The 14,647-nt window shown below is 38.9% G+C and overlaps 1 protein-coding gene across 1 annotated transcript in view; it reads right to left on the minus strand.

The window, feature by feature from the left end:
* Positions 1 to 280: 280 nt before the first annotated feature.
* Positions 281 to 14,647, minus strand: part of DBX2 (developing brain homeobox 2) — a 38,173-nt gene continuing 23,806 nt past the window's right edge. Inside the window, exons 3-4 of the mRNA XM_060657875.3 lie at positions 11,523 to 11,710; positions 281 to 5,830 (exon numbers count right to left, since the gene is read on the minus strand). Of these exons, the coding sequence (XP_060513858.1) occupies positions 5,501 to 5,830; positions 11,523 to 11,710 (518 nt within the window). The 3' untranslated portion in view covers positions 281 to 5,500. The remainder of the gene's footprint in view (positions 5,831 to 11,522; positions 11,711 to 14,647) is intronic.

Here is a 14,647-nt window from a genome sequence, read left to right on the forward strand (position 1 = left end):
GACTGTAATAAAGCACAATTAATAAGAGAGGTAGAATATTGCTCTGCATTAATATGTTTGCTGCTGGCAATATACTGAAATCCAAGTGTGTATACTCCCTTGGACTTTGGATGGAACATGTTTTCATAAACTTCATGGTGGCTTTTTGGAAGAGATTCTACATTTGGTACAGGAGCCCCATGATCATTCTTTCCATGACCTGCCATCCCCTGGCCCCATCCCCTGGTCCACCTCAAGAAGTGAAGGAGTTAACAATGGAAAATTATGCAGGCATAATAAATAGTTTCAACATTTTTAATGGCATGGGAAAATGTTCTCTGTTAAAAGTTGAGTTAAAAAAAAAGCAGGATAAACTGGATATATACTATGATTCAAATTTAGTCACACACACACCTTTATATGCACATACATTCAAAGTGAAAATTTTTCACAAAAGAGCTAAATTGGCCATCTCAAAATGGTGGAATTTTTGTTAGCAGTATTTTCCAGTGTGTTTCTTCATAATGAGCATACATAACTCTTACAACCAAAAATAAGAAAGTAACAGAACACAACTAATAGCTGGAAACTATGAACCATCTTCATGGGGCTAGTGCTACATTCTTAAAGTAGTTGCTTATTCCAGAGATGGTTTGTAAAAGATGTAAATTCTGCAGAATTTTCTTATGTATTAAGAATACTCATCATCCTGACTTCCCCTCACTTCTGCTATTTGCTTTTCCTTCACTGTTCTTACCCGCCATGGGTACAAGTTTATTTGAGAAGGTAGAAAGACAAAAGTAGAGAGTAGGTTGCACTATGAACAAAAGAATAATGAATTCTTCCCTTGGACTCTGACTCCTCTTGGGACCAGTGTGGCTTAAATGGAGGAGAGACAGCGCGGAATACCAACAATGCCAAGTAGTTTGTATTTTTCTGAATAGTGGAGCACTTCATAAACTTCACTCGCCCAACTGCAAATGGAGAGATAGGGTTTTGGAGGATGTTAAGATTATTTTTTGGTCCAAATTTACTGGACCCAGGTACCAACAGCATGGAATACATCAAAATATTATTTGGCAAGACTAAGTCTACATTTCTTGCAGGCAGGGACCATATTCTCCCTCACATTTGTTTACATAAAGCCTAGGATGGTGCCTCACAAAGAGTAACCAGTAAGTGTTGAAATTCAGAAAGAAAATGACTGCAGAGGCAGTGTCTAACAAGTTTCTGAACACAATGGAATAAACTCTGCTGTATTTTTAATTTTTTTTTAATGTTTATTCTTGAGAGACAGAGACAGAGCATGGGTGGGGGAAGAGCAGAGAGAGGGAGACACAGAATCTGAAGCAGGCTCCAGGCTCTGAACTGTCAGCACAGAGCCAGACGCGGAGCTTGAACTCACAAACTGGGAGATCATGCATGACCTGAGCCGAAGTCGGACGCTCAACCGACGGAGCCACCCAGGCGCCCCAACTCTGCTGTATTAAATGCCAACAGAGGTTGATGAAGTCAATCGTCATGAGGGGTAGGTCATGAACATGTTGGGGAGTATGCAGCTTTAAAAAAAATGCATCAGAATGTGGAATGAAAGGGACCAGAAAAGACATGGGTGGCTTGAACAAGCATATTTAATTATGACTTTATATTTGATAATAACTTTGTTTGAGAGTGTGCATGTGAGTGGGTAGGGGGAGGGGCAGAGAGAGAATCCCAAGCAGGCTCCATGCTCAGTGTGGGGGCCCGATGCAGGGCTTGATCCCACGTCCCTGGGATCATGACCTGAGCTGAATTCAAGAGTCAGATGCCTCACTGACTGAGCCACCAGACACCCCAATTATGACTATATTTGAAAAGTGAGAGGCGCTTGGGTGGCTCAGTCAGTGAAGCATTCGACTTTGGCTCAGGTCATGATTTCACAGTTCGTGAATTTGAGCCTCACATTGGACTCTGTGTTGACAACTCAGAGCTTGGAGCCTGCTTTGGATTCTGTCTCCCTCTCTCTCTGCCCCTCCCCTGCTTGCACTGTTTCTCAAAAATAAACAAACAGTAAAAAATAAAAAATAAAAAAAGTGAAAAGCATGTACAATGATTCTCGGGGGGGGGGGAGGGGAGTGGGAGGTATGGATGCTGAATATATGAGGTATATGCCCAAATCTGAGCACATGCCCAAAACTTGTTGGAAGGTATGGCATGTTCATATATATGGATTTTTAAAGTTTGAGAACCACTGGACTGAACAGTTGGGTTCCCCCACTGAACCCACATCAGTACTAAGGAAATAGAATTGCCTTTTCTACGTCAATTATCACGGCCTTCACTGTCGCCAGATCCAGTGACCATTCCTAACCTGCTTATATACTTCCAATCCTTGATATTCAGGTTTATAAAATATTTATCTTCATAAAAGCTAGAGGATGATGCTCGCCGCCTTTTCTTCTCATCTGCCTAAAATCCATTTTACAATTTCTTCTAAAAGTTTTAAGATACCTTTGCCTCCAGGCTTCTCTGTCTCTGGTGCTTATGAGAGCAGTATTTGTCTGGAAAGCAGACAACAAATATACAAATATATATGTGATCACAAGGAGAAAAGGAGTCTGCATCTAGAGAACAGAGGAAAATACACATATAAGTATTTTAAGTGGAGGGAGGTGGAGTAGGTAGAGGGAGAGTTGACAGAGAAGAAATTAAGAGAGAAGGGAGGGGCACCTGAGTGGCTCCGTTGAGCACTGGACTCTTGATTTTGGCTCAGGTCATGATCTCACAGTTCATGGGATCAAGTGCTGCATCAGGCTCCATGCTGACAGCTTAAAGCCTGCTTGGGATTCTCTCTCTCTCCCTCTCTCTCTCTGCCCCTCTCCCACTCATGCTTTCTCTCTCCCAAAATAAATAAATAAACTTTAGAATAAAAGAGAGAGAAAGGGAGATACTTGCAATTAGAATATCAAGCTCAGTGGTTCTGTCCAGTAATTCAGGTAAGTAAAGGCAAAGTAAGAGGCATATATGTATGTGCACCATGTGTGTATGTTTGTGTGTGTTTTCTAAGTATCCCTAATATAGTCATCTAAAGTATACTTTTCCTAAGCCTTGATGCTAGAAACCAATTAAAATATTTATCTGTATATTTGAATATCAGGCCAACCTTGCAGAGAGGAGCCTCTGCTGAGCCTCAGAGCTTGGGGTGAAACCCTGGGGGAAGATCATCTAAGCACCAATTAACCCACATCTAACACCTGGGTCATAAGATGGCCATGAAGCAGATTGCTCTCATCTGATCTTCAAGTTATCCTCCAGAACCATTAACCATAGGTAAGCACTTCATAATTTTTAGCCATGAATAAGAAAAAAAAAACATTTTAATTTCACTTAAACACTCCTATGGGACTATCGTCTATAGAGGCTTGATAGTTGAAGGTTTCTGCAATTCTTTACTTTCCTCAAACTTCAAAGTTAACAGAGAAGAGAATACCAGAAAGAAAACCATTCCCCAAGTAAGAGATCATAAAGTACAAAATGCTTCTGAATTTCTTTAATAAATCTTACTGTAATCCCCAAAACGTATGTCTTACAATGCATCCCATAAACTTGTGAATACATTCTACAGTGGTATGCACCCCCATATGGTTGGTAAGATTTCAAGATTTGAAACCTGATGGCCAGGGTCCAAACTCTATTCATTAACCTCATGACCTAGGGCCATCACCCTAACCACACTGCCTTCGTCCTGTCCCTTCTTCCTCATCTGGGCAACAGGAATGTTGGCAGTAACAGTGCCTACTTCCTAGGACTATTGTCATGAGGACTGTCATGAATTAATCCACCTTAATAGGCTTAGCACACTCTCTAGAGCATAAAAAAGGACCCAATATATGTAAACGAGGTTAACATTATACAAAGGAAACAATACTATAAATCATTTAAAGACGAGTTTTAAGTTTTAAATTGTTGTCAGCAGATCCCTGCTCCTACTTCCCACAGAGACACTGAGACAAGCTTTTTCTGAGAGGACTTTTAAGTAAAACATCTAGAGATAAAGACACAGGCTAGCATACCCCAATTCAAATTACGTTCACACAAAATAATTTCTTGATGCTGACTGAAACTGTTGTCTTCTAAGACATTACCTTCTTTAAGCCCGAAAGCCTCAAAGTCTATAACTAGGAATGTAAGCAAATTAGAAGCCACTTTCTTTACACAGATTTCTCACTAACAAAATTCCACATCATGAACTTCTAATAATGTTTCTTGTCCACAGATTAATAATAACCAAGTTCAAAACCACATCATTTCCTTTTTCTGCCTCATTTCCTTCAAAGTGAAACATAATTCTTTCTTGGACCTAGAATAAAAATTTCCAGATTAAGCAAATCGTTACCAGAAATGCAATTTTATAATACTACTATTTCAGGATACTCAAAACACATAAAACATCTGTGTGGTGTCTGTTAATACACAAAAATAACCTAAAAATGTGGTGTATACCACCTAAGTGGAAAATTGAGTCTATAACTAGAAGTGCAAACAGAAATCCACTCTAGAATCCATCAGTATTGTGTTTTGAAGTTCAGTTGGGAACATTTTAAGAACTGTGACACTTCCTTAAATCTTGGCCAGAGGTCAAAAACTGCTTGGCATGGATGTTTCATGTGCCCAACACAGTATTTTTTAAATTATTAAACTCAAATATTTTTAGGTGGGCCATGCCCTTTATTCACTCATAGGCCCTTAAAGGCATTTTGTTTTGCAAACCTTAACTAAAGCCCATCCTTACAGAGAAGAGATCAAAAGATAACTGTTAGTTAAATGGGTAACTCACTGATGTCCTAATAAAGGCCAGAGACTTGGAAAATTAAGGGTACTAACAGTATCATTCAGAAATTCTTATAGTTTGCTTGTTGTGTTAATTTTAAGTATATGCTTTCGGTGTATGTATCTAACAGTGGCTTATTCGATTAGGACAGCTGAGCTGAACTGTTAAAATTCGATAGCTAGATTCTAAAAGAAACCAGGAAATAGAGAATTTTTAAAAACATGTTCTTGTGATATGAAAATTTGGGCTAAAATCCAAATTTTACATTATTTTCAAGAAATTAATTGCATTCAGTCAACAGTTGGTTTTTCCTCAAATAAAAGGAAATGAATTTGCTCGATGCAATATTTAAAGAGGAACTAGCTCCTACTGATGCATTTCCATGAATATTTATATATATACACACATAGAGACACGCACATATATACACGCACTCAGAGTAGGGACTGAGCCCAACTATATACCTCTCAACTCTTTTCAGTTCCATTGTACTCTCTGGGAGATTCTATTCCACTTACAAATTAAAAATTAAGCCTGAGTCTGGGAGCCAAACAAGAGAACACTGGAGAGGACTTCCTAAAGCATTAGTTCGTGCATCACTCCAAAGATATTATGTTTTAGGCACTGATGAGGCACAAGCTAGCTGGCTTTAGAGTCAAAATATTATTAGTTAGGCGTCCTTTTCAAATTAACAAGGAGGAAGGCTTCCATTCAGACAGCCCCAGTAAGTACACCCTTGTCTCCAGCTTCTTCAGAACACAAATACAAGGCACCCTGGAGTGAATTTGCTTCTGGGGGCCGTGCGCCTGAACTCTCCTGGATCAGTCTTTCTGAAGGTTCTGGCGAATTCTCCCTCCATCTTGGACTTGAGTGCTGTTGGGAGACTTCCCAGAGCGAAGGACATGGAGAAGGGAACCCCAGAGCAGATCGTGAGAGAGGATCCTCTTGAAGGCCTACTTCTTGGATACACCTGTTGGAAAGCACTTCTTTCTCTTTGGAATTCCGCCATTTCATTCTTCTGTTCTGAAACCAAATTTTCACCTATTGACAAAATAATTGGACAAAACGATCACTTATTCCATGTTACTTCACTTCAGTATTTTAAACTTTAATTTCTCCTAGTGTACCTTCTATGAAATACCTTATTATGACAGCCAGCCTAGCAAAGTCCTTATCACTTTTCACTGGGCTCCTTCAAAAATATCTGAGAAATTACTTTAGCATAATATCCACACACTTATGAAACAAAACGACTGTGATAAATTGGTTACATCCTACAAGTATGATGTCTGATTTAACTCTCAATAGTTTAAAACATCATTTAGGCAATGCTAATTTATTTATAAAAAGGAAATGCCATTGACTAGTAATAATGTTTATTTTGTGCCAGGTGTCAAGGCATGCATGTTACGCCGAATACATAACTGAATCCTCACGGTGAATGCAAGAAGTCCTCATTTCACACGTATGAAAACTGGGGTTCAGAGTGATAAACCAGTTCAAAGTCATAGAGCTAGTAAAATGGAAGCACTTAGAACAGAATCCAAGACTGTGCTACTCCAGTGCCCAGGCTCTTATAACATTTAGATTTCATCAGGAACTTCTAGAAAACTAAATTAAGAATACATTTTATAATGTTTTGATCAATTCCAGGCTTTATACAGTTTCCAAGTTTGATTAGTCTAAGGATTTATCAAACTTGAAGAATTAGGCTCAATAAACAGCAACCAATTGTACTTATGATAGTGGTTTCTAATTTGAGCCATATTCCACCTCACCCTACTGGAGTCTGTCTTTACTACGAACTTCTGTCTTTATCTGCTACATAGTCAACTGTGCCTGGTCAGAAAACTTCACAACAGGTTTCCTGACATCTCAAAATCCAATCACATTATTTTCCTGAGCATTACACTGCATCTTTACATGAACAATTTAGTGGATTTCTACTTTTAAAACAAAAACTAGAAAATTCTACATAAAAAAAAATCATTGAAGTATTACCAAGTATTTCTCCCAATGAAGGAAAAAATTGAGATGGTCTTTTCAGATTGGTAAAACAATTTCTTCATTCTTTCAACCTGACTGGCAATTTCAAAATGGCTACAAAGAACCTGACCCCAGGCAAGTGAGTCCAAAAGACTGCCATCTCAGTTACAATCCTGTGGTTAAGGCTTTTCATAAGAAAACAGTACTAATGTGTACATACCAGAGCATTTGGTTCTATTCATGAACTCATTTATTATTTGTGGTGAACATTTACTCCTAGAAAGCCTGCCAAGTATTTCTAGTGGGCTTTCACTAAGACATTTATTTGTGCCCACTGGTGCCACATTCATTATTTTCTTTTTCCCGTCGCTTTTCTGCATATCAAGAGTTGTTTCTGGGTGATATCTCAGTGAAAAAAAAAAACATCAAAAAAGTTCCTTCACAATCAACAGTATTGAAACAAAGGTACATATTTGGGGAAAATCATAAATGAAAAGTTCTACCTCTCAACAAATACAAAAACAATTTCCAAATGGATTAAACAGCTAAACACAAAAACAAAAGTATAAAAGTTTTAGAAAAAACTAGAAGATATCATCACAGTCATGGAGAGGTGAATTTTTTTTTAAGCATGACATAAAACATTAAGTCCACAAAAGAAAAAAATAGAGCTGACAATATAAAAATGAGAAATTTCTGTGTAAATAAAGATACCACAAACATGAAAAAGCCACAAACTACCTTAAAGAATTAAAACCAGAGACTCAAAGAGATATTTGTGATCCATGTTCATGCATTATTCATAATAGCCAAAAGGCAGAAGCAACCAAAATGTCCACTGATGGGTGAATGCATAAACAAATGTGGTATATCCATACAATGGAATATTATTCAGCTTTAAAAGGTAAGGAAATTCTGACACGTGCTACAACATGGATGAACCCTGAAGATATGCTAAGTGAAATCAACCAATCACAAAAGGACAAATACAAATGATTCATTTGAAAGTACCTAGAACAGTCAAATCATAGGGACAGAAAGTGGTGGTTGCTAGGGGCTGGATTGAGGGAGAAATGGGGAGTCACTGCATAATGGATACAGAGTTTCAGTTTTACAAGATGAAAAAAGTTCTGGAGACTGAAGGCAGTCATGACTGTGCAACAACATGAACTAAGTACCTGATGCCACTAAACTGTACCCTCAAAAAAGGTTAAAATCATAAATTTTATGTTATGTATATTTTACCACAATGAAAGAAACCACCAACTTGGAGAGTCTGCAACGGCTGTAACAAGAAAATGTCACTAACTATAATATTCCAACTATTTTGATAACAGCTACAATAACTGCTACAAATAATACAGACAATAGCTAAAAAGTGGGAGCAATCCAAACACCCACCATGAGGATGGATAAACTGTGGTAAACCGTGTGATGGAATACTACACAGCCATGAGTCCCGATGAGCTACTACTGCTTGCAAAGATGTGAATGAATCTCACAAACACAATATTAAGGAAAAGAAGCCATATACCATAGAATTTGTACCGAATGATTCTGTTTATATAAACTACCCCCAAATAGGCAAAACTAATCTATGTTGTTAGAAGCCATGATAGTGGGTAGTCTCAGAAAAGGAAACAGTAACCGGGAGGGAATCTGCAAGGGACTACTGGCCTGGTGATAGGGTTCTACTGCTTGATCTGGGTGTTGGTAACACAGATTATTTGTCCTCTCCTTCAGAAAATCAAGATATATGTAGGGAATAATCCCATTTATATATTTTTTATTTATATATTTATATATATTTATTTATATATATTTATATATATTTATAAATATATTTATATATTTTATTTATATAAATATATTTATATTATTTATAATTAAATATTATTTTTATGTTATTTATTCATTTAATTTATTATTTATTTATTATTTATTTATTTTATTATATAATATTATTTATATAAAATATATTTATTTATTTATATTATATATATTTTTATACATTTATATATATATAAATGGGATTATTTCCTACATATATCTTGATATATATATATATATGTATATATATATATATTTCCTAGGGAAAGGAAGCAGTTAAGGAGAAACACATACACATGCACACACAATTCTGGGTCTCAATTCTAGGTCCCTATTATAAAATCAAAGTAGATTCCTCATAGGGTCCCTGTGAGGATAAATGACATCAAATGTAAGGACACATGGTAATCATGGTGCGTTTGTGTTCATTTATTTTAAAGAAAAAGATAATACATGGTTCATCAAAGAAATTAAAACAAGAGCCATTTATAAATGACAGTAGTAAATGAAGGAGTTGGGTTGGAAAGGGAGGAGATGAGTTTTCATTTTTAACTTTACCAATTTCCCCTTTGTTTGAAATGCCATGTGTTAATTGTGTAGTTAGATGTATATGCAAATAAGAAAATGTGAAATTACTTCTGAGATGTTCACCAAATTCAGTGACATAAAAAGTATTCATTCCTCAGGCACTTGAATTTTAAAAACAATACAATCAACTATGTAACACTATACACCTGTGAATGAGAACATAAAAACAAGGAAAAGTTTGTTTTCTTGGAACGGACAGATTATGGTCATCCCCTCGTAAATATTCTCTGATATGCCTGCTGCATCCCCTTTCCAATAGTCTGTTCTTAAGAAGATGATATGTACTGGGGTGCCTGGGTGGCTCAGTCAGTTGGACGTCCAACCGACTCAACTTTGGCTCAGGTCAGGATCTCACGGTTCTCAACGTGCAAGTCCCACACTGGGCTTTGCACAGATAGCGCAGAGCCTGCTTTTAATTCTCTGTCTCCCTCTTTCTCTCTGCCCCTCCCCGCTAGCGCTCACACTCTCCCTCTCTCTCTCTCTCTCAAAAATAGATAAGCATTAAAAAATTAAAAAAAAAAAAAGATGACATGTACTATCAAAGATGTTCACATGGTCTCAGAGCACTGTGAGATCAAACCTAGCCACGTTTCCTGTTTTAACACTTACTTCAAGTTCTGACTCAACCTCCCCAACCTGCACAGTTTCTCCCCTCTAACTCTGGAGACTTTTATCCATATCAGTGAGACGCAGGTGGGTCCTACTGAGCTTCTGTGCCTCCTTAGTCAGGCCCAACAATTCCTCTAAGGATGAGACAGTTCCATCACTAGACTCCCCAGGGGTATAGGGACCAGTCATATGGCTGTCCTCCCCAGACATGGAGATTAACATAAGGCTCCAGAGAGATACGTAACTTTGAGGACCACTGACCTAGCTCCTTTATTTGGCAGTATATCTAACCTTCCAGGTGATGTCTCCTATGTTATTGTCTCATAACATAGGAGACAATATTATCTAACTGTTATTATCTAACTGTTCATGACCTTCTGCTTCATTTTTCCAGCTGCTCATGTAAATTCCTGTGTGCGAAGAGTGTATCTCAATCAGTCCTTATCAACACTCCTTGCTGCCCACTTCGCACAGTGTCTTGCACGCAGCTGATTTATCTATCACATACACAGAATGGCTCAGTGACATAGAATTCCTACATTTGTCCCTGTTTTTGAAGTGAGAAACTGAGGCATAGAGCGGTCAATTAAGGTTAGGGACCTCATTAGTACCACACAATGAGGAAAGCACAGACTGGCTGATCCAGGCCAATTATACTCTACCACACCACGTAATGCTTCCCACAACTAGAAGCAGTTGGGCGTGGGGGGAGGGACAGATCACTTCCCTAGGGAAAGGAAGCAGTTAAAGAGAAAGAAAGAAAGGTTAAGGAGAGTTTCATCCAAAAATAACTGGTTTAATAAAATCCAAAGTTAGAAACCAGGTCATTTGTACCGAGGGAAGAACAGGTGAGCACAGTGGTTAACACAGAGACTGTGCTAACAACTTCAGTGCCTTGAAGCTAATTCAAAAAATCCAGGTGGATTGTAGCCTTGCATCACAAAAGCCAGCTTGGCAGATGGACTACCTGCTACATTTCAACTGCTGCCATCCCTCTTAGTCAAGTGCCTTGTGCAGTGAACATGCGGCACAACCATACAGGATAGCACCAGGTGGAGGAGAACACAACTCCAGAGTCAGGTAACCTGGGGTGAGAGCCCAATTCCCAAGCAGCTTCACTACGTGACATCAGACCTGTGTTCCCTTCTCTACATTTTCTCATCTAGAAAATGAGAATGATTACAGTGCTTATTTCACATGGTGATTATAAAATGATTAAATAGTCCAATACTAGTGGCTTAATGTACAAGAAAGGTTTGTAAGTGTTGCAACTATGAAACTACTTTACTGTGCTTGACATAAGCCCAAAATGCAGAGTAATGAGATCTAGTTAGAGATATTTATGAGTCACACATTTGGGAATGGATTTGGGATTGGAAATGAAGAAAAAGGGAAATCGGTTCCTGCTTTTGTAGAACATTATGTAGTCTACTCTGAAACTAGAGCAAACAATTAATGATACAAATGCCACATCATTAGTGTTTCTCTTCATTTAGGAAGATTTAAGCATGCAAAAACCTAGACCTCTCAGCAAATGGACCTATTTCCAAATAGGAATTGTGATATGTATTTCCACCCACTAAAAAATTGCGAAAATCATTTCAATAGCACTTTAGGGTCCAGCACCATACCTAGTACAACAGATATTTGCCAAACGCATGGGTTTCATTGTATTCCTTCAGAAATCAGGAGCAGTGGACATCTTCCTGCTCATTAGTACCTGTGATTCCTTTAGTCCCAAGCTGATGGCAAGTTTCTTTCGGTCTGTTTTGCTGATATATTTCTGCTTCTGAAACATTTTCTCCAGAGCCTTTCTCTGATCCTCAGAAAAAACAGCTCTTCTTAAAATACCCCGCCGAGATTTGGAGTTCGAGTCCTGGGTCAGGAGGGACAGCACATTCTCTTCTCCTAGAGGGGGAAGACATATACAAAACCTGGTTAGCTTTATTAGTAAGGAGAAGTCAGTCTGCCTTTCCCAGGACAGCATCTTCCTTCTCTGTACTATGGCCAAACACTCTCATCTCTGAACTCTGCACACTTTGAGCAGTGCTTCTTCCATGTTTTTGGTCATGGACTCCATTGAGAATCTGATAAATGCCCTTCGCTCCCCAATGAGATAAAAGTACATCTGCTCGCCCTCCCAATTTGGGTGCCATGTTAGAAAGTCCATGGTCCCATGGGGTGCCTGGGTGGCTCAGTTGGTTAAGTGTCCGACTTCAACTCAGGTCATGATCTCATGGTTCATGAGTTCGAGCCCCGCGTCGGGCTCTGTGCTGACAGCTCAGAGCCTAGAGCCTGCTTCAGATTCTGTTTCCCTCTCTCTCTGTGCCCCCTCCCCACCACTCATGCTCTCTCTTTCTCTCAAAAATAAACATTAAAAATTTTTAAATTTTTCTCTACTTCTTCATTTATTTATTCATTTGTTTTCTCTCTCAACAAAGTTTGAACACTTACCATATGCCAGGCCGTCTGCTCAATGCTACACATTGAGAAACAAGATAAATATATTTTATTGTATGCATTACCTGTAAGATTTAGTGGAAGGCATTTATTTTTATTTATTTTATTTTTAATTTTTTAAAACTACTTATTTTGAAATAAAATAAATAGCTTTTGAATTTTCAGTATTGTTCTTTTCTTCCTTTTTTTTTTTTTTTTTTCCAGAGAGAGACAGCGTACGCAAGCAGTAGAGGGAGAGAAAATCTTCATCATGTTCCACCGGGAGGGCCTAGCATGGCCCAATGCAGGGTTCGATTTCCTGACCCTGAGATCATGACCTGAGCTGAAACAAGAGATGGATGCTCAACCGAATGAGCCACACAGGTGCCCCTGGAAGGCATTTACTCAACTAGCATCACAAATGTAAGGATGTATTCCTAAGGAGGCTGCCTTGGGAGCACAAAGCAAGGGTCTGATCTTAATCTGGGATGTCAAGGAAAGCTTACAGGAGTCTGAGATGTTCAATCTGAGAAAGGAAGTTTGGAAGACCCCCAATCACCACCACTCCCCAATCCAAGTGATCATCAACTCCTTCAGGTCAGAGATATTTACTATTTTTTCTGCCTTTTGCACAACTGGTTCCCACCCTCTGAGAGTTTACTTCATCATTCACCATTCATTCATTCATTCATTCATTTGGCTTTCCAGCTGTGATAGGCAGAACAATGGCCTTCCCAAAGATTACATACTATGTATGTTCCCTAGAACCTGTAAATATGTCTTATTACATTACAAGGGAAAAGTAAGGTTCCAAGCGTAGAATCAGTTGCTAATCAACTGACCTTGAGATTAGAAGACATCCTGGGGTATTCTAGGGTATCCAGGTGTGCCTAATGTGATCACAAGGGTCCTTATGAGTGGAAGAAGGAGAAAAACAAGGAAGTCATAGTCAGAGATTTACTCTCTCTGATGCTACACTCTTGCTTTGAAGATGAAGGAAGTGGCCACAAACCAAGAAATGCAGGCGGCCACTAGAAACAGGGAAAGGCAAGAAACAAATTCTCCCCAAGAGCCTCCAGAAGGAACACGGCCCTGCTGACACTTGATTTTAGTCCAGTGAGACCCATTTAAGGCTACTGAACCCCATAAATATAAGATAATAAGCTTCTATTGTTTTAAGACAGGAGATTTGCAGAAATTTGTTACCACAGCAAAAGGACACTGATACCTGGTATCAGACTAACTGAGCTTATTTGAGGAAACCAGACACAGAACATGGTCCCTGACCTTAAGGAGCTCACCTTCTCATGGGAGGACTGACACATGAACACCACAGCAGAATATAAGCACCAGTGGAGCAGGGACTCCAGTTTATGGCTATAGCTGGTATGCATTCTGGTGCTTAATAATTATTTCTTTAAAAATTTTTTTTAATGTTTGTTTATTTCTGAAAGAGAGAGAGAGTGTGATTGGGGAAGGGACAGAGAGAGAGAGGGAGAAACAGAATCTGAAGCAGGCTCCAGGCTCTGAGCTGTCAGCACACAGCCTGATGCAGGGCTCGAACTCATGAGCCATGAGATCATGACCTGAGCCAAAGTCAGATGCTCCACAGACTGAGCGAGCCACCCAGGCGCCCCAATAATTACATCTAAATAAAAAACCAAATGAATGCCTTAAGCCCTAGAATAGAATGCTCTATGAAATTCTCTGGTATCACAAAGGAGGAAGTAATTAGTTCAGAGAAAGCAGGTTGAGCCAAGTCTAAAAGAACAATCCAGTTCAAGAGAGAAAGAACCAAGGCCAACCTAAGCAGAGTGACTGCATGTCTAAAAGCACTAAGGCACACCTATAAATACAGAGAACAAACTGATGGTTGCCAAAGGTGAGAGGGGTGAAGGGCTGGGCAAAATGAGTTAAGGGGAGTAGGTAATACAGGCTTCCAGTTATGGAATGAGTAAATTATGAAAATAAAAAGGCACAGCACAAGGAATATAGTCAATGATATTGTAACAGTAATGTATCGGGACAGATGGTAGCTATGCTTGTGGCAAACACAGCATAATGTATAAACTTGTTGAATCACTGTGTTATACACCTGAAACTAATATAACCTTGTGTGTCAACTACACTCAACATTTTTCTAAAAAGCATTAAGGCATGAAGTAATAAAGTTTATCTGAGGAAAAGTAAACAGTCTTCAAGGCTGGGGAAAGGCATGAAGCAGCAGGTGCAAGCTGGCACCCTTATCCAGCCTGCAGATGGGCTTTGCTGGTCTTAGAATTCTGATTGAGCTGTCCACATTTCATAACTAGGAGATTTCATGTGAAGTCCAGGTTTCTGACATCTCTTCAAAGGGAACCACACTAGGCTCACCTTCCCAGAAAGTAAAGAGCTACCAGAGAACGC

Source organism: Panthera onca, chromosome B4, assembly GCF_046562875.1.
Source record: "Panthera onca isolate mPanOnc1 chromosome B4, mPanOnc1 haplotype 2, whole genome shotgun sequence".
NCBI lineage: Eukaryota > Metazoa > Chordata > Mammalia > Carnivora > Felidae > Panthera > Panthera onca.